General features: G+C 35.9%; 1 protein-coding gene across 3 annotated transcripts; it reads left to right on the top strand.

Moving 5' to 3' along the window:
- Positions 1–1,756: 1,756 nt before the first annotated feature.
- LOC139523864 (carbohydrate deacetylase-like) lies at positions 1,757–20,124 on the top strand. Of its 3 annotated transcripts, none has more exons than XM_071318219.1 (6): positions 1,757–1,913; positions 5,961–6,195; positions 6,612–6,745; positions 17,275–17,374; positions 18,127–18,319; positions 19,631–20,124. In XM_071318219.1, exons 2-6 carry the CDS (start codon positions 6,024–6,026, stop codon positions 19,941–19,943), a joined length of 912 nt encoding a protein of 303 aa, XP_071174320.1. In that variant the 5' UTR covers positions 1,757–1,913; positions 5,961–6,023; the 3' UTR covers positions 19,944–20,124. The 3 variants fall into 3 exon arrangements, with proteins under 3 accessions (XP_071174320.1, XP_071174322.1, XP_071174321.1); XM_071318221.1 differs by lacking the exon at positions 1,757–1,913 and adding an exon at positions 5,476–5,513; XM_071318220.1 differs by lacking the exon at positions 1,757–1,913 and adding an exon at positions 5,677–5,701.
- The last annotated feature ends 4,695 nt before the right edge of the window (positions 20,125–24,819 follow it).

A 24,819-nucleotide genomic window follows, 5' to 3' on the forward strand; every position in this document is an offset into this window, starting at 1 on the left:
TAGGAAAGTTATAATTTATTCCAGGTTGGAAATGATTTCTTATCAAATAAAATTTCTCTTCGTTTGTAATTTACGTGTTGATTGTTTTACAAAACCAATGTCGTTTGTACTTATATGTAAGTCGGGTGTTGTTTCTTTAATCTGATCACTCTTATTCGTATCAATGCTAGGTCCATTACAAGTCGTTGGTACTTCAGAGGGGGCTGATTTGTAGCGTTTCCTGAAGGAAAGAGGGTATAAGTTACTAAAAAATTGGAATGAACGAAACTTTTAGACAAACAGATGATGGAACGGGGGTATTCATTCAATATAGAATATTTATGTGACTTTAAAACTTTAAAATTATTTTTGAATTTTGGCATCACAGTAAAAAAATATTATTGGTCGAGAAAAGTTATTATACAAACTTTAAAAATTTAGATAAACGTAATGTAAAAAAAGTATAAATTATCTGCTAAAAACATCTAAGATTGAGGACTGTCTCTTCATTTTCATTTTTACACCTTAACATCAAAGAAATCGATCAAGTAATTAGCGATTGTTGATTACATGTTCATTGTATAAACATACCTGTCAAGGTACATGTATTTAGCCTTAAGGTAAGTAATGACAACTTTATGACTGGTGATTACGATAGACAAATTGATTTGATCGACGAATTTATTTTTCAAAATGTCCAAGGTGCACCATTTTTTGGTACATGGTGCACCATTTTTGCAAACCCAGGGGGTGGTCACCGGCACCGGGTGACCACCCCCTGGATCCGCCTCTGTCCCTTATCTATCCTAATACATCACCAAATACATAAACCATGGGTCATGAAAATTCTTAAACCCTAAAATTTGACAAAATTGGAAAGATTGAAATGTAAAGTATTGTCTTTCCATAAGACCTGCCTTATAAAAAGCCTCAAATGTCATGGCAGTGCAGTGCAGCATTTAATTTTAACGTTTATTTGTAAATTTTTGTTTTCCAAAAGAGAGGCGAAAAATACCAGAGGGACATTCAAACTCATAAATCTGGGGTTCATTGAAATGCTGAATCTAAACCTGTATTTCAATATTAAAGTCATAAGAAACCTCAAATAAAAAAAATATGCATATGTTTTTTTTATAACTAAATGGATAGTTTTCATTATACAACTTATGTACATGTACTTTTTTCTGAGGAAAATTCTTTAATTTATCCACATTTAGAAGAGGTTTATTTGTTTTTTATTGCTGGCTTCCAGGAAGCAATTCGCCGACATATTTTCCGTATGCATAGTGACCTGAGCGTAACCCTCCTCGTAAAAATCCGGCGATCGCAATACGCATGGATCTGTCATTAAATCAAACAATTATCTGATTGTACATGTTAAACACGTGCTCAATACCCATGCTTTTTTGTTATTTATTTACTATAAGGTGACAATCGGTAAACTTCGGCTTTAAAACACGGCATTTAATGAGCAGCCAAATTTGATAAATCATAAAAGACAGAGAGAGAGAAAAAAGTGACATTTTTATGATTTCAAAAGTTGTGAAATCAGGAAAAATCTACAATAAAAAAATGTAGTTGGAAAGTTGATTCTCTTGAAACATTGCTTGTTTCATATTTAATAAAAGTTGCAACTTTTTTTAATTCATGCAGTTAGAAAAATCAAAATAATGTAATTATCCCTTACATTTTTCAGCACAAAAAGTTTGATAGAAATAAAACCCACATATTTTCTTGAGTACAGACTTACCTGTGAAGTTGGAAAAGTTTTAAGGCCTAGCATCCACTAGATATATTAAAGTTAAATGCATTTTGTTTTTCAGAAAGATAAAATCTCTTTTGGATTTTGATGGGCATTTGTTTCCTTCATGCATAAGCCTGATAAGGTGTGAAAATTAACTAAGTTGTGGTACAACTTTGAGATGCTCCCTCAGGTAAGAAACCTGTTTGTATTATTTTGATAGTCCTTAATTGACATGGAAAAGAGGTATCTTTACAACTACAGATGAGTTAAAGGGTCCGTGTAACACTTATCAATTCAAAGTTTTAAAACGTTTTGAAATTTTAGATTTTTGGAATTTTGATCAAAGTTTTAAAATATCAAAATTTCAAATTGCGTAAAAGTTTTGAAATTTAGAAAGTTTAACCAAATAATCAAAATATCAAAATTCTAAATATCGTTTTTAAATTTGATAGTTTAAAAATTTGATCAAACTTTTAAAATACTAAACCTAACGTGCAATTTTGATTATTTCACTTTTTGAAAGTTTGATATTTTAAATTTTTGATTAAAATATCAAAAATAGAAAAGGGGCGAAAAGAGGGAAACATATACACACGGCACCTATTTAATCCGGCATCAAAAAGGCCAGAGGCTCCTGAATTGGGACAGATGCAGGCCCACAAATGCACATGTTTCGTGAGATCACACCCCGCCCCCCCCCCTCTACCTCTAGAAAATGTAGAATGAACTAACATTCACACAGTTAATTAAACACACTTTAAAAGAAATCCAAGTCCTATGTCAGAATAGAAAACATAAGAAAGTAATCAAAATGACAATGTTAATAAATTAACAAAGGACTGCCATATATATATAAAGCCAGCTCCAGACCTCAATTAAACTAATTGAAAGATAATGTCTTCATCAAATGAATAACAAACACAAATCCTCCCTGGTGTATTTATTGCTATCATTCATGACATATTTGTCACTGACAACCAAAAATCGATAATTCAAAATAGGTTCTTTACATACAAATTTCAAAGAAACTCAGGATTCAGCTGACTCGGGCAAAGTAGCCCTTATAGATGTATTTTGCTATGTTTAATAGATAAAGGAAGATGTGGTATGCGTGCCAATGAGACACTCGACATCCAAATAACAATTTATATAAGTAAACCATTATAGGTTAAGGTAAGGCCTTCAACACGGAGCGTTGGCTCACACCGAACAGCAAGCTATAAAGTGCCCCATAAATTACTAGTGTTAATCATTCAAACGGGAAAACCAACGGTCTTATCTATATGAAAACGAGAAACACGTATGAACTACATCAACAGACGACAACCATTGTACATCAGATTAACTTCATTTTGGCGAAACACCTCTTCAATTGATTCGGTTCTTATATATACTTCACTTTCAAATATTCAGTTTTCAGTGTTCTGTAGGTGAATGCTTTACTTGAAATTCAGCATTTTACAATGTACTGGTTTTTCGAGAGCAACATTGGTGTATGGCCAAAAATGGAAAAATCCATCATGCAGCTGACAGCGTGGCACTCTCTTTACACGTCCCATTCTGATTGGACGTACCTGTGTTCTTTTACTTTGATTCAAGTTCATTATCGTTCGTAACTTAAACATGCATAAATAATAAATACGGAAAAATGATATCTCTTGATACCAAAAAAAACAACCTTTTCCTTTTATGTGCCATTTAAAAAAAACAGAGGTTGATTTAGAGCCCCCAATGGAGCCACGTATATGATAAATGCATATACTTTTTACAAGCATCAGTCCAAACGTTATCTAAGGGAGCTCCCATTTAACTCCAAAAGTTGTTTTATTGAAGTAAAAAAATCGCGCTAAGCTCTTAAAATTTCATTTATGAAGGTTTTTTTTATCGTTATTGATCAAATTATTTGGTTCAAAATTTAACACTTTAAGGTATGGGGGGAATCTGGATTCAGATGATATTTGTTTTGTCCTCTGCTTGCACAGATTTTTCCCCTATCAAACTTGGTTTCAAAATATTTTTATGTACCATTATTGAAGCCCCTCGGGAATGTATCCAAGTAAAATAAAATTTGAAAAAAAAGTGTCACCTTAGTGACAATATTTATATATCAGATTCCCAAATAAGATTACCATTTATCGCTAATATAAAATATTCAAAATATTTTTTTAATTTTCAAAATGCCGACGCCTACAAGTGGATAGATGGGGGCATAATGTACAGCGGCAACTTTTACATTAATGTGAAGCCTGGAAATAATGTGTATGGTATACGTTTATGATAAATATGATGAATGTGTTCAGCTTTTACAAAACCAGAACGATAAGTTGTATGTTAACGTTTCTTATTTTTTTTTTTATTTTTTACCTTTTTAATTTAATTTGGTTTTATTGGCTTTTTTTTAAACTTAATTTGATTCGAGTGTCTTTGATTAGTCTTTTGTAGACGAAACGCGCGTCAGGCGCAAATAAAAAATTTACACCCGGGTAACTATCTATGAAGAGTTTATGTAGAAACCTTATAAAAATTTCCTGACTCCAGGCTACCGATAATTGATTTTACTCTTAATTTCGGCGTAATAAGATATCGAAAACCTCCCACATTCCAGATACCATGTAACGTTCATTGGGACACCATGAATTCATATTTCCTACCGTACAAATACTTAGAACTGAAATTATTGATACAAGGCAATATACGATCGTCATGCAAACGATAAAAAAAATGAAAACAAAACGTTAAAAGTTACGACCGAAGCGCTTTTCTGAATCAGGAACGCTCAAAGCTGAATATCTAAGGTCAACAATTTATAGCTGACTATGCGGTATGGGCTTTGCTCATTGTTGAAGGCCGTACGGTGACCTATAGTTGTTAATGTCTGTGTCATGTTGGCCTTTTGTGGATAGTTGTCTCATTGGCAATCATACCACATCTTCTTTTTTATAATTAATAAAGGAAGGAAATTGTTGCTGATTAAAACGTTAAAGATGATCATTAAAGATTTATTCATCTACCGACATGATTGCAGAAAGTAAGAAATAGTAGAGAAAAAAAGAAAAAGTTGAAATCAAATGAGATAATACAACGTGTATTGAACCATTTTATTGCTTAAAGTCCAGCAGAAAACACATATATACTCAGCCTAACCATACTATTTGACCTACTGCGAGTTAATCAGTTTTTACTGTTACTCCTAAAATATGGGTGCTGGGTAAATCATCATGTAAAATGGTCATTATCAGAGCCGTGTGTCTTGGTTCAAAATGAATTATCTTCTTTTGAGAAATATTTATTTTGTCATCCTATTTTTCACCTCATAGAACTGTCCGTACCTGTGGTTTTATTCTATACATTAACTTTTATGTATCAGCATGTTTTCATTTCATTCTGTTTCGTTTCGTTTCACTTTTATTTCGTTTCCCAGTTTACAGGTACCCCTCTTTTTGCCCCTTTTCTATTTTTGATATTTTAATCAAAAGTTTAAAAAAACAAACATTCAAAAAGTGAAATAATCAAAATTGCACGTTAGGTTTAGTATTTTAAAAGTTTGATCAAATTTCTAAACTATCAAATTTAAAAACGATATTTAGAATTTTAATATTTTAATAATTTGGTTAAAATTTCAAAATTTCAAAACTTTTACACAATTTGAAATTTTGATATTTTAAAACTTTGATCAAAATTCCAAAAATCTAAAATTTCAAAACTTTTTAAAACTTTGAATTGATAAGTGTTACACGGACCTTAAAGAGTTTATCTGGGTCAGTGAGTGGACAGTATCAAAGTAATTCAGGTGTTTGTTTATTTCACTCTATCATTTATATAATGTATAGCAAAAAAGATAATTAATTGGACGTAATCACCTTTCATATTGACAAACTAGATAAACAATATTAAGTATATATAGTAAGTAGACCAAGTACAAAAAGATAAAAAGATAACTGATTATTTACAATAATTGAATCCTGGGATACAGCTCAGGTAAGTAAATTTTTTTCGGTGGTGGTTCCTTGGATACAGAGACCCAACGCAATCATAGGTTTGAACGTTGTATATAATAACAAGTCTAAATTGAAAACAACGATCAAACCTATGATTGCGTTGAATAAAACCCGCAATTTTTATACGTGTGCATGTAACAAATTTCGTTGTAGAGGGGTCTAAACAGAGCACAAACAACATTTTCCAAAAGACCAAAAGAGTGAAAAAAAATATTAATTTTATTTGTCTATCATTGTAGGGTTGTTTATATTTATATCAGCTGAATATAAAAGTGGTTAAAATCTGGTTAATCTTTTAAAACATGCCTAACTACTTAATAGTCAACGCTGATGATTTTGGTTATGGAATTGAAAGGAATGACGGCATCATAAACTGTTTCAAATCAGGAGCTATATCAAGTACTACAATGCTTGTGAATGGCGTTGCTGCTGAGGACGCTGCAACGAAGGCAAAATTAGCAGGCCTTCCCACAGGTAAACAGTACAACATGATTGGAGAAGACAAATCTAAACATTACACAAAAAACTAAGGATAGATCGACATTATCCCACCAAATGTGTCCATAGAGGAAGCGTAACAAAATTTTTATTTCAAATATAATAGATGATAGTAACTTCGAAGCCGTTTCTTAAATATGATGGCAAACCCTAAAATGTATCGATCGGGTTTTTGTTTTGCAAGGACAATAATGAAAGTAGTAACTAAGTAGGCTGGAGAACAATTTAGCTCTCCCTTTTTAGTTTAAATTCCAAAGAATCATAAAACAAACCTATTTTATTTGTGTGAATGTGTGTTTTAAATTTTCATTGTTTTTTTTACTATTCTATTAAAGGTAGTTTCTCTATTTGACTATATTGTGCTTTAACAGTGTTTATCATCTCACGTTTAGGACTCCATCTTAATATATCGGAGGGAAAACCAGTTTGTGCAAGTGCAAAGACCCTGACTGATTCTGATGGTAACTTATACGAACTATTTACAATACGAGAACGAGTTGCTGAAGGACGAATCAACCTGAACGAGGCAAGTTTTCACAATAGATGTTTTACACTTTGTACAAATCAACGTACGTACAATTTTTCTTGATGAGGCGAAATTTTCAATTGTAACTTAAGTGATCAAATATAAACGTGGCCCACCGTCGGACGGCGCGTTACGTTTGCGCGAATTTGTCCTACATTTGCACGAAAAAGTATCCACGTTTGCGCGACAAAACGCAATACGTTTGCGCAACATTTATATCTGTGAAAAAGTTACTTCGTTTGCGCGGATTTATAAAATTTTCTGTAAAATAAGAAATTGAAAATCGTAGAATTTTTACATAAATTTAAGATTTCTCGAATAACAAATTCAACAACTACTTATTTGAAATTACGACACCATGCACGTTGCCTTAAACCAGCTGTTTCAAATGAAAACAATCTAACAATAAAGTCAATAAACACAAAACGTTTCAACAATGTCTTTGACCATTTTCACAGCCACCTTAACAAAAAGTTTTATTCATTTCATCCTACCATCTATACACTTAAAATTGAGAATGGAAATTGGGAATGTGCCAAAGAGACAACAACCCGACCATTGAAAAAACTTGCATTGATTTGTGTTCAGTGGCAAATATTTTATGCATATTTAAGACGATAGAAAATCAAACCATTAATGCAACAGGTAAGTAAGTCTTGTAATTGTTTCAAATTCAGACATAATGTTTCCTTTGACTAAATGAAGGTCAAGTTCAATTTTCACGACTTTAGCTTTTCTCGTTTTTAATAAGTGGACCATTTCAGTAGCAAAAAATGATACTTATTATGTGATTGAGTTAATTCCCTTTGAACAGAAATTAATAAGTTTATGTATAGATAGTCTATCAATGATTGTATCTGTTAAATTGATTAGTCAGTCATGTGGTATCTTACTTTTATTGTGTGTGTTAATGTTAAATTTTTACTTGATCCTGTTTGGGGTCCAGATTTGCAAATATCATTTTCATTAGATAATAATATATTTTTCTGGCTTCTCAGTTTCAAAGTTATTATTTTTTCAAAACACTAGCATATATTGATAGGGGATTAATAAAGGCAGTGGCTATTCGTCCGGCTAGCCGGACAAATAGTCAAAAATGTCTATTCATCCGGCAAGCCGGACAAATAGCATTTGAACGGGTTTTCGATATTTGTCCGGTCAAAAATATAATGATGAAGATATAACATCGTGTTTTGAAGGTTTTAAATAAAGCACGAGTTGTTTCAAAATATATTAGCTAACATCATTTTATGAAAAAGATCTCATTCTAATAATAAAAAAAAAACTATACATTTGATTCAGATTTTTTTGTTCTAATATTCTAAAGGAACTTGGGTTAGGGAGGGCAGAAATGATTCTCTTTTTTGTTCTTCTGCCTATGAATTTCCTGTAAAGCAAATAGTCGAGCCAATCTATTCTGTTACACCGTTCCGTAATTTATACAGTTCGTTTGATTATATTCTTAATCTATTTATGTGTTCCAGTCTAGGAGGATTATTCATCTTTAACCTCATAAGAACATTAAAACATCGTATCATCGCTACCTTTCCCCTGCTCACACGGATCTCAAACCGAACATTGCAAGGTCATACCAGTTCTGGAGAACTTTTCAAAGGACAAACGTCATCTAGGACACAATTCGTGGCTAACCACAGAGTGAGTTAATTTTACAACATTGATTTTGAAGCCTTCAAATTACTCTATACATATTTGAACATTCTCTCCGTGAAACACTGGAAATTTAACTGCTCTTGAAAGTACAACATTTTCTCGGATTCAACGGACTGTGCTATCTATTACCTTTGACATTTCGTTTTAATAACATTAATTGAACACATTGTAAAATTGTATTTTATTTGTTTTTCAGCTTTTTACCATATGTCAGATTGGTTCATAATTAAAGTATCAGCACCTGATAGTCTTTTCTCCTTGAGCCCAATCGTCGGTTATACTTAATGGTCAGGCCATTACAGTAAAAAGTCTACAACTTGCCTGTTGTGTCTCACAGATAACGCCACTCCACGTTAGTTATAAGCTATATAACTACCTACCTGTTGAGCCCTGCATGTACGCGTCATCCCTTGACGTACAGTAAATTGACAACAACTTGTCTACACATCTCCTGAACAGGAAATACAACGGAACATCGTTCGTAGCTGTTACCTTGACACTACACAACACAGCTTGTGCGTCCTAGACAGCAAACCAACAACGTTGAACAAACATTGCCTACACATAGTTGATTTACATCATGGATCCAAGTCACGCGGAACAGCAAGAAGAGGTTCAGCCGCCAGAGGGAAATGTCACTGAAGAAACAGAAGAAAATCCGTCTAAAACAACAAATGTAGATGAAAATGCCGAGACTAGGCGAGTGCGTGAACTTACCGAAAAGGGACAGGGAGCCTTTATAGAAAAACGGGACAAGTTCTATCACGACTTAGAGGCCCTATGGTCAAACCTAGAATCTCAGTTATTAGAAACGGCCAAGCCTCCTAACGATCTCCAGCAATTGTTAACAGCACAAGATAAAATTGTACAAGCCTGTACTAAGTATCGCAGGCTCACAGACGAGTACTTGACATTTCTGAAAAATACAAAAACATTAGACAGCCTTCAAGACATTGATACGTGCAAATTCTCAACGGATATCCGAATGTCTAAAGTCGAACTGGCAATTGAAACTTTGCACGAGCATCGCCTCACCTTGACAAAGGCTAAATCTACAAAAACGAGGACATCTAAGGGCAAGACCACCTCGCACAGTGGGAGCTCCCACGTCTCTGACATTTCAAGTCTTGCACGGAAGAAGCGTGCTAAAGCAGAGGCTGCAAGAACTCAGATAGCCTTTGCTGAAAAACAGGCCTTGCTCCTAAAGCAGGAGGCAATGATAGAAGAACAGACTCTTTTCAAGCAAAATGAAATAAAGGCCGAGGCAGAACAAGAAGCCATCAGAGCAGATCAAGAAGCCACAAGCAGAAAAGCCGAGGCGGAGCAAGAGGCTATACGTAGAAATGCCGAGACTGCACACCAGAGAGCTGAAATGAAACGTGAGGCCATACGCAGGAAAACTTTAATGGAACAGGAGGCTGCACGTGCAACACGGGAAAAGGCCGAAATTAAAGCTGCTATGAACATTCTAGAAGCACAAAGAGAAGCTGCAGCCGCAGAAGCCGAGGCTCGTGTCCTAGAATACGACGGCAGCCAAGCATTTAGCGATCTTCCTGATGAAAAGGAAGACCCGCTCCAGCGTGTGCAAGATTTCGTCAATAAACTTCCTGTATCAACTGTTGTAAAGGAAGTAACAGGACCTCAAAAGAAAAAACAAATTCCTGTTAAGATCGAGCTGAGTCACGAAGCACCAGCGTTCGTGCCATCCGTGGCACTGAACTTACTGTCACAGACATCTGCTGTCATGCCTTCCGATACTAAGTCACCGGAAGTTACCTCTATCCCAGATCTGGGATTAGTAACCGGCATACAAAAACTAGGCCTTTCAGATGAGATCCCTGCTGAACACCAAAAACAGGGTGTTAAAGAAGCGATCCCTGTCTTACGCACAAAACAAGACGTTATAGAAGAGATCCCTGTTGCACACCAGCAACAAATCAACTCAACATCGGAGATTACTAGATTTCTCTTGCGCAAGGACCTGCTTTTCTCCCGATTAACAAGCTTTAACGATCGGGCAGAATCCTTTCATACATGGAAAGCAAGCTTTAAAAACGTGACAGACGAGTTACAAGTATCTGACTCGGAACAGATTGATTTATTGATCAAGTGGCTCGGTCCAGAGTCTGCTAAACATGCCATAAGCATAAGAGCGTCGAACGCCAATAATCCTACAATAGGTATACAAAGATTATGGAAAAGGCTTGACGAGCGGTATGGTGCTCCAGAAATGTTGGAAGCCTCTCTCAGGAGTAAACTTGACAAATTCCCAACATTGACGAATAAGGACAACGCACGTCTTTATGAACTATCTGACATTCTATCAGAAATAGAATACCACAAGGAAAATCCCAAGCTGGGATGTCTGCTAGCTTATTTTGATTCACCGACCGGAATAAACCCTGTCATTGAAAAACTACCATATGGACTTCAGGAAAAGTGGATTACAAGGGCGTCTAGATACAAATCTAACCACGGCGTTGCCTTTCCTCCCTTTACAGAGTTATCTACTTTCATCAGTGAAATCAGTAGAATTAAAAACGATCCTGGATTAATCTTTGGGTCAAAAGTCACACCAAATACAAAAGGTGCTGCGCCAAGGTTCACGTCTTACCCCAAGACTAAAGTTGGTGCTCATAAAACAGCGGTTGAGCAGCAATCTGGAGACGCCAGCAAACAAGGTCTTTGTATTCTGCACAGTACAAAGCATTCCTTAAATGAATGTCGAGCGTTCCGAGCCAAGTCAATAGAGAAACGCAAAGGTCTTTTGAAAGAAAACAATGTCTGTTACAAGTGTTGTGATTCTACCAAACACAGAAGCCGGGAATGCAATGCACGCATAAGTTGTAAAGAATGTGGAAGTAAACAACACACTACCGCACTACACATCACTAGACCACAGCAACCTGCAAGTTCTCAGTCAAGCATACCTAAGCAAGCCTACGGCGGGGAGCCTACAGAATCGGCTGAAACTAAGTCAACCTCAGTTAACTCTATCTGTACTGAGATCTGCAAAGATACATATAGCGGGAAATCGTGTGCTAAAATACTTCCTGTTAATGTTTATCACAAAGATAACCAGTACAAAGTTTTTCGCATGTACGCCATCATTGATGACCAAAGCAACCGGTCACTAGCATCACCTGAATTCTTCAATCTTTTCGACGTAAAAGATAAACCGGAGAACTATACTCTATCAACATGCTCCGGCAAAGTAGTCACTTCCGGGAAAAGAGGAAGAGGTTTAGTCATGGAATCAATCAATGGTAATGACAAGTTTGATCTTCCTGTACTGATTGAATGTGATCATGTTCCCAATAATAGGGACGAAATACCTACTCCTGAAGTTACAATGCATCACCCTCATTTAAGAGAACTTAGGGCTAGCATTCCACCAATAGAGGAAAATTGCCAAATTCTTCTCTTAATTGCCAGAGACCTTATAGAGGCACACCATGTCCTTGACCAGCGCATAGGACCACCCAGAACTCCATATGCACAACAATTGAAACTGGGTTGGGTAGTGATAGGAGAAACTTGCATTAACAAGCAGCATGTGCCTCTTGAGTTAAATGTCAAAATAACTAACATTTTACCTACAGGACAACCTTCAACGTTTCAACCATGTACAAGCAAGTTTGACATTCGGGAAAACTACACAGACCCCGTTAAGAAAGATTTACAATCGCCACTCTTTGAAAAAACAAAGGACGATGATAAGCCTGGAATGTCATATGAAGACAAAATGTTCATGAAACAGATGGACAACGAATTTGTAAGAGACTCGGAAGGAAGTTGGGTAGCACCGTTACCGTTCCGAGTGCCAAGACAGCCATTGCCAAGCAACAAACCACAGGCTCTTCATCGTGCTAGCATGTTAGACGCCAGTCTGAATAGGAACCCAGTAAAGCGGGAACATTTTCTTACATTTATGAGTAAAATCTTAGATAATAATCATGCAGAGCTCGCACCACCGTTGGGCGAACATGAAGAGTGCTGGTATTTACCATTGTTTGGTGTTTATCACCCGAAGAAACCCGATCAGATTAGGGGTGTGTTTGACTCTTCCGCCAAATGTAATGGAGTTTCACTCAACAGCGTCCTGCTAACAGGCCCAGACTTGACCAATGATCTCTTGGGAGTACTGCTGCGTTTCCGGAAAGAAATGGTCGCAGTAACTGCAGACGTTCAACACATGTTTCACTGCTTTGTAGTGAGAAAAGACCACCGGAATTATCTTAGATTTTTATGGCATAAAGACAACGATCTACAAGAAAACCTTGTCGAATACCGCATGAGAGTTCATTTTTTTGGAAATAGTCCGTCACCCGCCGTTGCTACGCTTGGTCTCAGAAAAGCAGCCCAGGCATCAGAACATGAGTTCGGCAGTCACGTGACTAGCTTTGTTACAAGAGACTTCTACGTCGACGACGGTCTTACGTCATGTCCTACCAAAAAGGAAGCTGTTAAGCTCATGAAGGACACACAGCAAGCATTAGCAAAGTATGGAAACTTAAGGCTTCACAAGTTCGCCTCTAATTGTGCAGAAGTTATGTCTGCATTTCATGCCAGTGATTTTGGCCTCAAATTTAAAGGATCTAGACTTAGAATCTGACAGCAAACCCCTACAACGTAGTCTTGGACTCAGCTGGGACGTAAACACTGACAACTTCTTATTTCAATTATCATCAGAAAACAAACCGATCACTCGGAGAGGAATTTTATCGACGATAAACAGTCTCTACGATCCTCTTAGATTTTTGGCTCCTGTGATTATAAAAGGGAAACTGCTATAAAGGAAAATAGTATCAGAAACCGTCGATTGGGACCAACCTCTCTCTGATGAAACAGCAGCGGAGTGGAAATCTTGGAGAGATACTCTAATTGCTATCGAAACATTACGCATTCCACGTACCTACGTACCGTATCTCAGCAAAACAGCCACAAAGGAGTTGCACGTCTTCTCTGATGCATCAGAAAAAGCCATAGCAGCTGTTGCATATCTACGCACGACCGACAGTAGTGGTGAACCTAACAAAGGGTTCATTCTTGGGAAAGCTAAAGTTGCACCAACGAGTGGTCACACTATTCCACGACTTGAATTATCTGCTGCTGTATTAGCAGTTGAGATTACACAAACCATTGTGGATAATTTAGATTTACATATAGACACCGTGAAATTCTACACAGACAGTAAAGTTGTCTTAGGTTACATCAGTAATGAGACAAGAAGGTTCTTTATCTATGTCGCCAATAGAGTAGAGAAAATAAGGAAATTTAGCTCTCCAAGTCAATGGAATTACGTACCAACTAACCGTAATCCCGCAGATTCGGGAACAAGGTCCGTACCAGCCCACGAAATTCATAGCAGTGAATGGTTATTGGGACCAAGACAACTTCTTTCCTCAGAACAGAAGAATTCTGAGGTCATATATCAGCTAATAGATCCAGAGGAAGATGGAGAAATTCGTGCAACTGTTAATGTTGCAAAAACATTTGCCACACTTGAACATAAAGGTATCGGAACTGAAAGATTCAACAGATTCTCAAACTGGACATCACTTGTGCGAGCGATAGCCTTTTTAGAACGTTTCTCCCGTTTACACGGGTCAAAACAAGCAGCACCAGTGAATTCTCTGGAAGGATTTTCGAATGCCGAAAATTTCATCTTAATATCTGCTCAATTGGAAGTTTACGGAGAAGAAATAGATTGCATTAAACGTCGGGAACAAATTCATAAGCGGAGCCCGATAGCTAACTTAAATCCGTTTTTGGACGAACGAGGACTATTACGAGTAGGAGGTCGTATTGCTAAATCTGACTTAAACCTCCGTGAAAAGAAACCATTGATCGTCCCTGGACGCCATCATATAGCGACATTATTAGTCCGACACTACCATGACAAGATAAAACATCAAGGTCGCCACTTCACAGATGGAGCGATTCGATCCGCAGGATTCTGGATCGTCGGAACAAAGCGCTTGATCTCTTCTCTCATTCACAAATGTGTGATATGCCGCAAACTAAGAGGAAAAACTGAGTGTCAAATCATGTCTGATTTGCCAGAGGACCGTCTTGAACCGTCACCTCCGTTTACCAACGTTGGAATAGACACATTTGGACCCTGGACAATTGTTTCACGTAAAACACGTGGTGGATACGCAAACTCAAAACGTTGGGCAATTCTTTTCACATGCTTAGTGACTAGAGCTGTTCACATCGAACTAATCGAGGAAATGAGCTCTTCAGCCTTCATAAACGCCGTCAGAAGATTCGCCGCTATAAGAGGTCAAGTTAAAATTTTCCGATCCGACCGTGGAACAAACTTTATTGGCGCAATCGACGATCTAAAGATTGACTCAATCAACGTTGAAGATGGACTTCTCAAGAACTTTCTGTACAATTCTGGTACAACTTGGATCTTCAATCCGCCGCATTCGTCCCACATGGGTGGAGCCTGGGAGAGAATGATTGGTATCACCAGGAGAATTCTTGATTCTATGTTTCTAAATGCAGCCGGAAGAACCCTTACACATGACGTGCTCAACACACTAATGGCAGAAGTTTCAGCAATAGTGAACTCTAGACCTCTGGTACCGGTATCAACAGATCCAGAGAATCCGTTAATACTAACTCCGGCTATGTTATTGACACAGAAAACCGACTACATATTCACCTCAGATCATCTTGGAGAATTCGATAAACGAGATCTATGTCTTGCCGAATGGAGACGAGTACAGGCTCTTGCCAGTGTTTTCTGGTCCCGTTGGAGGAAAGAGTACCTGCCGTTACTACAACAACGACGAAAATGGACCGAAGATCGCCGTGATCACTTCGAAGGAGACGTCATTCTTCTAAAGGACAAAAACCTTTGCCGTACCCAATGGCCCGTTGGAATTATAGTGAACTCATTTAAAAGTTCAGACGAACATGTCCGAAAAGCAGAAGTGCGAGTAATCGTTAACGGAAAAGCCACAACATACACACGCCCTATAGTGGACATGATTCTTCTAGTAGAGAACAACCCTGTGTAATTATGTGTATATATATATATTGGATTTAGATAGGACATTCACATGTGTTATATTTTATGGAATAGTGATATCAGATAGACATCAGACGGGGAGTATTCTGTTACACCGTTCCGTAATTTATACAGTCGTTTGATTATATTCTTAATCTATTTATGTGTTCCAGTCTAGGAGGATTATTCATCTTTAACCTCATAAGAACATTAAAACATCGTATCATCGCTACCTTTCCCCTGCTCACACGGATCTCAAACCGAACATTGCAAGGTCATACCAGTTCTGGAGAACTTTTCAAAGGACAAACGTCATCTAGGACACAATTCGTGGCTAACCACAGAGTGAGTTAACTTTACAACATTGTTTTTGAAGCCTTCAAATTACTCTATACATATTTGAACATTCTCTCCGTGAAACACTGGAAATTTAACTGCTCTTGAAAGTACAACATTTTCTCGGATTCAACGGACTGTGCTATCTATTACCTTTGACATTTCGTTTTAATAACATTAATTGAACACATTGTAAAATTGTATTTTATTTGTTTTTCAGCTTTTTACCATATGTCAGATTGGTTCATAATTAAAGTATCAGCACCTGATAGTCTTTTCTCCTTGAGCCCAATCGTCGGTTATACTTAATGGTCAGCGCTAGGCCATTACACAATCATTATTGGCTTCATCTTTGTATCCAAAAAATCCTGAATTTATTGTTTCTGTGAAGTTTGGTTAAAGTAAGGTCCTCATATGATTATGCACGATCCTTCATTTAAATTGTTCGGCGATTTTTATGTCATAGGAAATTAGAGAAAAGGTCAGGCACGTGTAACCTGTCCCCAAAAGTAGGATTGTGTTTTCGATATGATTTTTTTAGAAAAAAATGTGTATTAGATACAACAGAAAAAAGGGGTGATTCCCCCCCCCCCCCCCCCCCCCAACCCTGGTGTCTTATTCCCAGTCCAGGAATATCAGTATGTTCATATATCTCCGTTGTAGTATAACTGAAAATAATGCATCCAAGCAAGTTTGATATAGTACTTTTTTCCGAATGCGTCCATAAGGTAAATGGGGGTAATTCATCAATTTCACTTTGATTTCAGGCTTATTCCTCACAGTTAACATGTATACGCTATTGTTCTGGAATCACTCCTATAGACATTTGTTTAAAGCTATTATCACATTCTCTCTGGTTTTCTCTATGACATCTCTAAATATAAATCACGATCTCCAATTCTCAAAACGTCCATTGCATACGCGCGTGTGTTATCCGACACCTCGTGTGTTATCTGACACCTCATCCGGGACACTTTCCGCGTCACATGACACTTTTATTGATATCGAAGGTTTGCGCATCTGCAGACGGATGGCCGGACGAATAGAGATTTTTAACTATTCGTCCGGCTAGCCGGACGAATAGACACTCCTATTAATAAAAGAATCAAAAGAACAACAAAACTATATAGGTCACCGTGCTTGTTTTCGAGATATTAGCCATTGGAATTTTGGCCGGAAAATGTTCTCTCTTGACTTTTCATAGCTTTATCATTGATAAGTTTAAGTCTTCAAAAACTATTAAAAAGTAATTAAAATTTTATAACACTTTAACAGACAGCTTATCATTATACATGTAAAAGAATTATAAAAAGAAAAATGTCGTAATTTCAAATAAGTAGTTGTCGAATTTGTTATTCGAGAAATCTTAAATTTATGTAAAAATTCTACGATTTTCTTACAGAAAATTTTATAAATCCGCACAAACGAAGTAACTTTTTCACAGATAAATGTTGATTAATAAAAATTTATTCGGGGTTTAAAAAAGATATTTTGACAGGTTAGTGATGAACTACAAAAGCAGATAGACAGATTTGAAGAATTAATGGGATATAAACCACAACATGTTGATGGCCATCAGCATGTGCATGTGCTTCCAGGTACCTCAGTCTTTTACGTCACGTCTGTCAATCAAAGATGTATTATGATAAACAATTTTGATCGTACTTGGAATTACACAAACGATTACGTATTCTACACATGTACATGTAATTAAGCGACCATGTAAATATCAGTGGAATATGCCCTCTTTTTAAGACGCTATATTACTACACCAAATAAGAAGGAATAAAAGGAAAACTGAAATCATTGCGTTTATCATATAATTTGTTTTATGCTAATTTAGAGTAAAGAAAAAGATGAGAAAAACATAAATTATTCAGACCATCTAGAGGTATATGAAAAAAAACACGATAAACGCCAAAAATACTCTAGTCTGTTGAGACCAACAAACTCTTGATTTTAAGAATATTTAAACAGATTTTTAAAAGTATTTTTCCTTATTTATGATAATGTAGAACATGTAGAACTACTCGATCTTTTCACTTATACACGTATTTTTTTTATAATTGAAACGTTGGTCCATTAAGGTGGTACCTAACACTACAGGGAGATAACTCTGTAAAGTTTGTCAAACTGCTATATAACCAGTGTCATTTTTCTGATAAAACAGTTGGTTCAAAATTTAAAAAAAAATTTACATTTTTGTCAAAGGGTCAAAGTAAATACTTTGTCAAAATTTCAAGAAAATTAAAGGAGCCAAATTAATTTTAGTTAAAGTCGTGGGTACCACCTTAAGTTGCTTGTCTGACAATCTATAATCCGTCATTTATTAGGCTATTTTTCATTCTAGGTATATGTGACATATTTGCACATGTTCTTTCACAGAATGGAATCAGAAGTACAAGATGTCCTTATGAAGATCTTAATCCTGACACTAATTATGCTTGGTTCGAAGGAGATACCAAAAAAATGGCGACTTTTATGGATGAAGTTGTGCAGCAGTCTCAACAGGCAAAACCTATTTTCCGCAGAAACGGATTATGGTAATTAAAAACGACAAATTATAATCTTCACCAGGCATAAAAAAGGAATTTAGACAGAGAAATCGTGCATCTAATCTATTAATGCATGTAGAATTCATTTTTTTTTAATTTTCAGTTGGATAGTAATGATGTCAGCATATGCGCATTTACCATTCAAGAATGCCTTTTTACACCAATATAGACATACAAAGATGTAGTATGATTGCCAATAAGACAATTCTCAACCATATCATATGATTAACAGCAACAAACGATAACCACTCTATCGCAGACTTGGGACTAGCCTATTTGATATGTGACGGGATTAAACATGTTTAATCAGTACATATCCAACATCCAACGGATTTAGTGTAAAGACGTCATTAACAGTCAGATAAGCATGATATTGTGCAATGCCAAATAAATGTTCATACTAGTATAGCAATAATATTTAGTTGGTTTTTGATTTACATCTTCAAGTTTACCCGGATAGTATCTGAATTTGCGTGATCGATAGTATTTAATCGACGGACTCGATAGTATTTAAATTTACGGGCTCAATAAACAACATCACCGTAAAAATTAGGGCGTACTATCCCGAGTGACCAAAGGAACATCACCGTCCAAAATAAATGAAAATTAACAATAGGGAACGAAAATCGTCACTTGTGTTACAAGCAGCACAAGTCTTTCTATATTTTCTCTAAGTAAAAAGTGTTGCAATTCCACGATTCGTACCAGAGCAAAAATACGCTAACCACGTACATTGTCCATTCTCATTTTTCAGCGCTTTGACCAGGACCCATCATTCAGTTTCCAGCTTCTACAAATTATATTTATTAATTTTCTATTCCTTTAAGAATTTCTTTGATTATATTTTCCCCAATGTATGGATGTTTTGTGCATTGTCCGTCCAAAGTATGGGTTCAGACGTTTTATAAGATGAAGCTTTAATAGTTGATTCAGACATTTAAAACCAGCAGCAAATTTGGCACACATGACTCTGACATAAAGGAGCATGAAAACATGACCGTTTTGAGATGTCATTTGGAACTTTATATGATATTCCGTATCAACTTTATATTAATGATCAGGATGATCATTCAAAGTTGTGAAGGAGGAATTGAATCATTTTCCTTCGAGGAACTACAAATCGGATATTATTTTAAAAAAAAACGGTCCGATGAAAATATGTTCATTTTTGAAAAGTTTGCTAGAATACTAAATAATTTGTGTTCAATCGTTTGTTATTTGAGGTACGTAAGGAAGACGAAATATATTAGCAAGTGCGTTTGTTAAAATGTATAATCGCCAATACTGTTGAATTTGTAGGTTACCGTCAGAATTTTGTGGACTTCAAACCATGGGACTTGACATGACAAAGGAGTCATTGAAAACTACACTGAAACAAACATTTCGAAATGATAACAAAGATGATATTGTTTCCTGTGAATTAATGGTACATCCTGGTTACAGGACAAAGGAAGAAGGAGGGTGTGGGACTGGGCCCGACGAATTCTCTCAATCAGATCAACGAGAGTTAGAAATGGATATTTTGTGCGATAGCGATATGATCGATTTTTATAGGGAAATGGAAATAGAGTTAGTTTCTTTTCCAAAATGTGTTCAACTTACCAATTTTTAAAACATTTGCAAATTTCTATCTAGTTCAGCTAATGCTGATACCTTACTCGATTGCAACAAAAATGATATTATAATAAGCCTTCAGAAATGTGTACAAAGTCAAAGATAATAGCAAATAACTTGATTACTAAATGAAAAACACTAAGCAGTTTTAAATAAATTAAAGACTTCATGCATATGTATTACGTTTCATTAAATAAGCATTTCCAACAGCTTTTGGGAAGAAACGGTTTTTGTATTTGACTTTGCAGATTGGTGTGTTTAAAGAATTATTTAACTTTTATTGAGAGTGAATATTTGCCCGAATTCCATATCAGCAGTATCAGCAGGTTTGTATATTTAAAGCACTGGTCAAATTGTAAAAGTAAATAATACTAGCGGGTTGCATTCTTTCATGTTTGTTTTTCGTTGTCAGTTTTGATGTGAGACTTTGGTTTTCTGTTGAATTGTTCTGCATTTTGTCATGTTGGGGCCTTTTATAGCTTAGTATACGATATGGGTTTAATTAATAGTTAAAGGCCATACCAGTGGCGGATCCAGAAATTTTCCTAAAGGGGGAAGGGGGCACTGACTGCCTAAGACGGGGCCGCTCCAGTCATGCTTCAGTGATTCCCTTTATAATCAACCAAATTTTTCCCACAAAAAAGGGGGGCACCCTGACCCCCTCTAAATCCGCCTCTTCATACGGTGTCAGACCACCAATTCAAAATCCCTATCTATTCAATCAAATTTTGCAATTTCCACAGCTTTCTTAATATTTTACCTTCACTATAACTTCATAGAAACCAGGTAAATCCTGAATTGCACATGTATCACCTTTCTACATGCCAATTTTCAACCCATGTTTAAAGTCTTCTAAGAAAGAACTGCCTTTCGAAAGCAAATTACTTCTAAAAATAACCCCTGGTTTTCTTGAAATCTTAAATTAATATACTATGGAGAGCATTAATCCTCAATTTTTAATGCAAACTCAGAGACAAGCAAATTTTGGCTCAAGGTGGTCTAAATATATTTTTCTTTCATCAAAAGTTTCCTTTGTGCAAATTGGTTGCAGAATCTAGGTTTAATTTGAAAAAAAACTATTTCACCTGGAAAGTTGACCACACACTGCATGTTTTAATTTTTCATTATTTTGATATAAGTTGAGATTTGTTATGATGGTCAATGAGTCGACCATCAATTAAGATGTAATCGATTACATGCCAACAAGTGACAAAGCTCAAACCATATAGTAAGCTATAAAAAAACCTAGATATAACAAAATGAAAATAATTCACATGAGACAACCCTTCAACGACTTGAATTATACGAAAACAATAAACGTGAAGCAATCATGGCAGTCACTTGTTTAGTGTGTGGCGCAATTAAACATGTTTGTTAGTGGTCACCCTCTCCTAACAGGAAATATGTGTTAAGGTACAACATAAAAACAGACTGCAAGAGAGTTAGAAAGCGTTTGTTTTATCGATGTAGAAAACACCGGTCTCCGCAATCTTATGTATTTTTTGATTCTCAAAATTTTAAATCAGACATTTCTATTGAACCGTAATAAAGATTTAAGTGCCCCCCGATTTGTTAAGAAGCATTTTCAGTGTATGTAATATACGAAGCGCAAAAAAGAACTAACATAAAATCAATCAATGCATAGCTTCGATATATAGTCCGGCTGATTGGTGAAATAATTGTGGGTTTGATGATAAAAGCATCAAATTTGGCATGGTAGTAGGGATGGGTATTCTAAACAATATTAGCTATGGAACCACCTTGAAATTTCAAAATGGCGGCTTTTTTCAAGATGCCATCAAATATCAAAATTAACACATTTGACTAATCCTATGTTACCATATGTTTCCTTTGGTGCAAAATAGTTTAAAAGTAGGAAACATAATTGTAATCATGAACAAATAAGATGTATTTTGTCATTTGAGGTATTGGTAGTCTTGTAGCTGTATATTTTGAGATATAAACTTATATCGCTATTTTATTAAATTTTCCTTTGATCTTGCGGACTAGAAACTAAGGACGAACATGCCTGTTGTCATGCAATTAACAACGTCGTCATAGGTTAGATAGCGATAAACAGATTATCATTGGTCATCTCAACTCGATTGCTTTTCTCACTTTCGCCGTACCGGCTCAAGCGAGAAAATCATTCTCGTTGTGATTATCAATGATTATCTATAAGTAGTGTTAGCAATGTCAAAACAGTGTAAACTTGTATACCCTGATTTATTATAAACATCTTCTATATCTGCTGACTTTGATTGTAAATAATGTATTTTGTGCTAAAACAGACTAAAGAAATTTACAGCATACTGCTAATAGCAAACAATCTGACCTAATAGAAGGAACAGGATACAAAACACTTGAAACGATTTTAGAACATTGTCAGCTAATTGAATGGTTCCTGATTTTAATTAGATAAGAATATTTAATTGACGAAATTTTAATTGTTTGGCTTTAAACTTGCAGCTGCACAATGCAAAGTGGCACAACATGTGTAGAAATAAATTTTCAAAACAGAATTAAAGATTGAAAGGCATCAAAAACAGAAAAGAAAGGGAGAGAGTGGTGACCAGGTTGGGAGTATAAGTAAAATACCACGACAACACGGCAACAATGACAATGACTAAAGATTGTATTTTTCTGTGATGATTCATCATGAAATCTACACAAAGCATCTACGTTTGAAATAGGCAAACATGTACGAAAATGTGCACTTGACTTGCAATTAAGATACAGTACTTTTGGCAAAACTAAGCACAAGAGACATGATTTCCCCCAAGAAGCAATTTATAATGTCAAGTTCCTGACCAATTTATATAATAGAGCTAGGCCACTAAAGGTAATTAGTGATGAAAGTTCAGACATCCGTATCCACGGTAATGTACTTGCGGAGCTGGTTGTGAACATAGAAGAATAATGACATTTTAATGCCTTACATACATGATCAGTTATGTTTTGTAAGCCGACTTGAGGTAGTTGGGGATGAATACTTCTCGTATTGTTTTGTCTCTTCATTTTTAGCCATGGCGTTGTCAGTTTATTTTCAATCTACAAGCTTGACTGTCCCTCTGGTATCTTTTGTCCCTCTTTTGAAAGCCTCAACAAGATATAAAAGAGCTTGAGGCAAAGGTGTGTCCTTCCAGATGCAAAAGTACCAGGAAACTGGGAGGCAGTTGTAAGGGTCAATGTCAATAAAATGGAGCTGTTCACATACTTAGCTGACCAATTGGTTGCTTCAGCAAGAGGGTAGGATTAACAGAATCAGATAACTACGAAAGGGACTGATGTTCTATGCAGATTATACTAAATGATACAAGTGAATTATCACCTTGCACACACGATGGAGCAGATACACGGATGATTTTGCATGTGTAAGATGCTGTAGAAGAAGCATTACAACGAGTCATATTGATGACTGTTGATACGGCTGTCCTTATTATTGCAATTTCTATTGAAAATTGAGATTGAAATTGAGGTGAATCAGTTTTGGATTGCTTTTGAAGTTTCAGATATTTAGCTGTTTATGACATCACCAAAAGTCTTCCACCTTTAAGGTCACGGGACTTTTAGTCTTTCACTCCTTTACAGGTTGTGATCAAATATCATCATTTGCCTCCAAGGGAAGAAACTTGCATGGGATACATGGCTTTTTTGGGGGAGATTACACCTGTGTTTGCAACATAATATAGAACAGCATCACCTAGTGTTATTTTAAATTCCATGCTATAGATAGAGCAATATGTTATACTGATGTATGATAAAACAAATGAATTATGTACGAAGGTGAAAGATGCACGGAATGATCTATTCACTAGGAAAGAAAAGGCAATAGATAACATTTCGTCATCACCATCCGCTTTACTAGAACACACAAAACGAGCTGTTTAGATGTCAGGCCTTTGTTTGGGGAAATGTCTATAACCAAGCAGGTTCACCGTGGCGAGTGAATTGGGATGACAGAAAGACAAAATGCAGATGTTGGTACCCTATTGGACATACTTGCAACAAGCTTCAGTCTGTTGTAATTAGCTGATAGAGTGGGGCTGTAAAATTTATTATGGATGTCGTGGATGTTGTAAATGTGTGAAGGCCACACTGCTATGTATGATCACTTTGTAAATGTGGTGGGGAATGTAACAGAGACAAGATGACCAATAAATAAGTGATATAATTTGACAACTAAAGAAGTGTAAACACTTTCGAGTAGAAATGTGTTTGAAGTAAAATTTGATAGAAAACAAAAGTTGAATTTTCAAGTTAAGCAAAGTTTTTGTTTTGTCCCATGGCCAACTATTGTCCTCAGTGTAAGCCAGTACGAGTTATCGCGCATGATTTTGATTTCTTATCCGTCTGATCAGTCTTTTCTGTGTGTGATATCTTATCAAGACAACATGCTGAGTTTGTAAAGACAATGTTGACACTCGTAAATAATTTGACTACCCTAAGTAAACAATATTATAAATATATGACACTGTAGCATGCTAGGTTCCGCAGCATGAATACGAGTTGTATAAAGATTATAAACTGACTTTATTTCCCGAAAGATATACAATTCGATTTTACCAAGGAGGTTATATTATATGTTAATATAACCTCCTTGATTTTACCGAATATCAAATCATGCATACAAAATAAAAAGTCGAAAAAGGACAAATATGAGATCATGATTACCAAACATATATATATATATATATATCTTTCGACGTAAACCCAAATATGAGACAGCGTAGAATTTGAATATACATACACAAACACAAACTCATTGCAACATTTTGCTTTTTTATTAAAAGAATAAATTCAGTCTCTGATTTTACTCTTATTTTCAGTTACCTCCCAGAATTGTTTGTTCATCAATATTTGCTCTAACTTTT

This window comes from Mytilus edulis, chromosome 5 (assembly GCF_963676685.1).
Source record: "Mytilus edulis chromosome 5, xbMytEdul2.2, whole genome shotgun sequence".
Classification (NCBI taxonomy): Eukaryota; Metazoa; Mollusca; class Bivalvia; order Mytilida; family Mytilidae; genus Mytilus; species Mytilus edulis.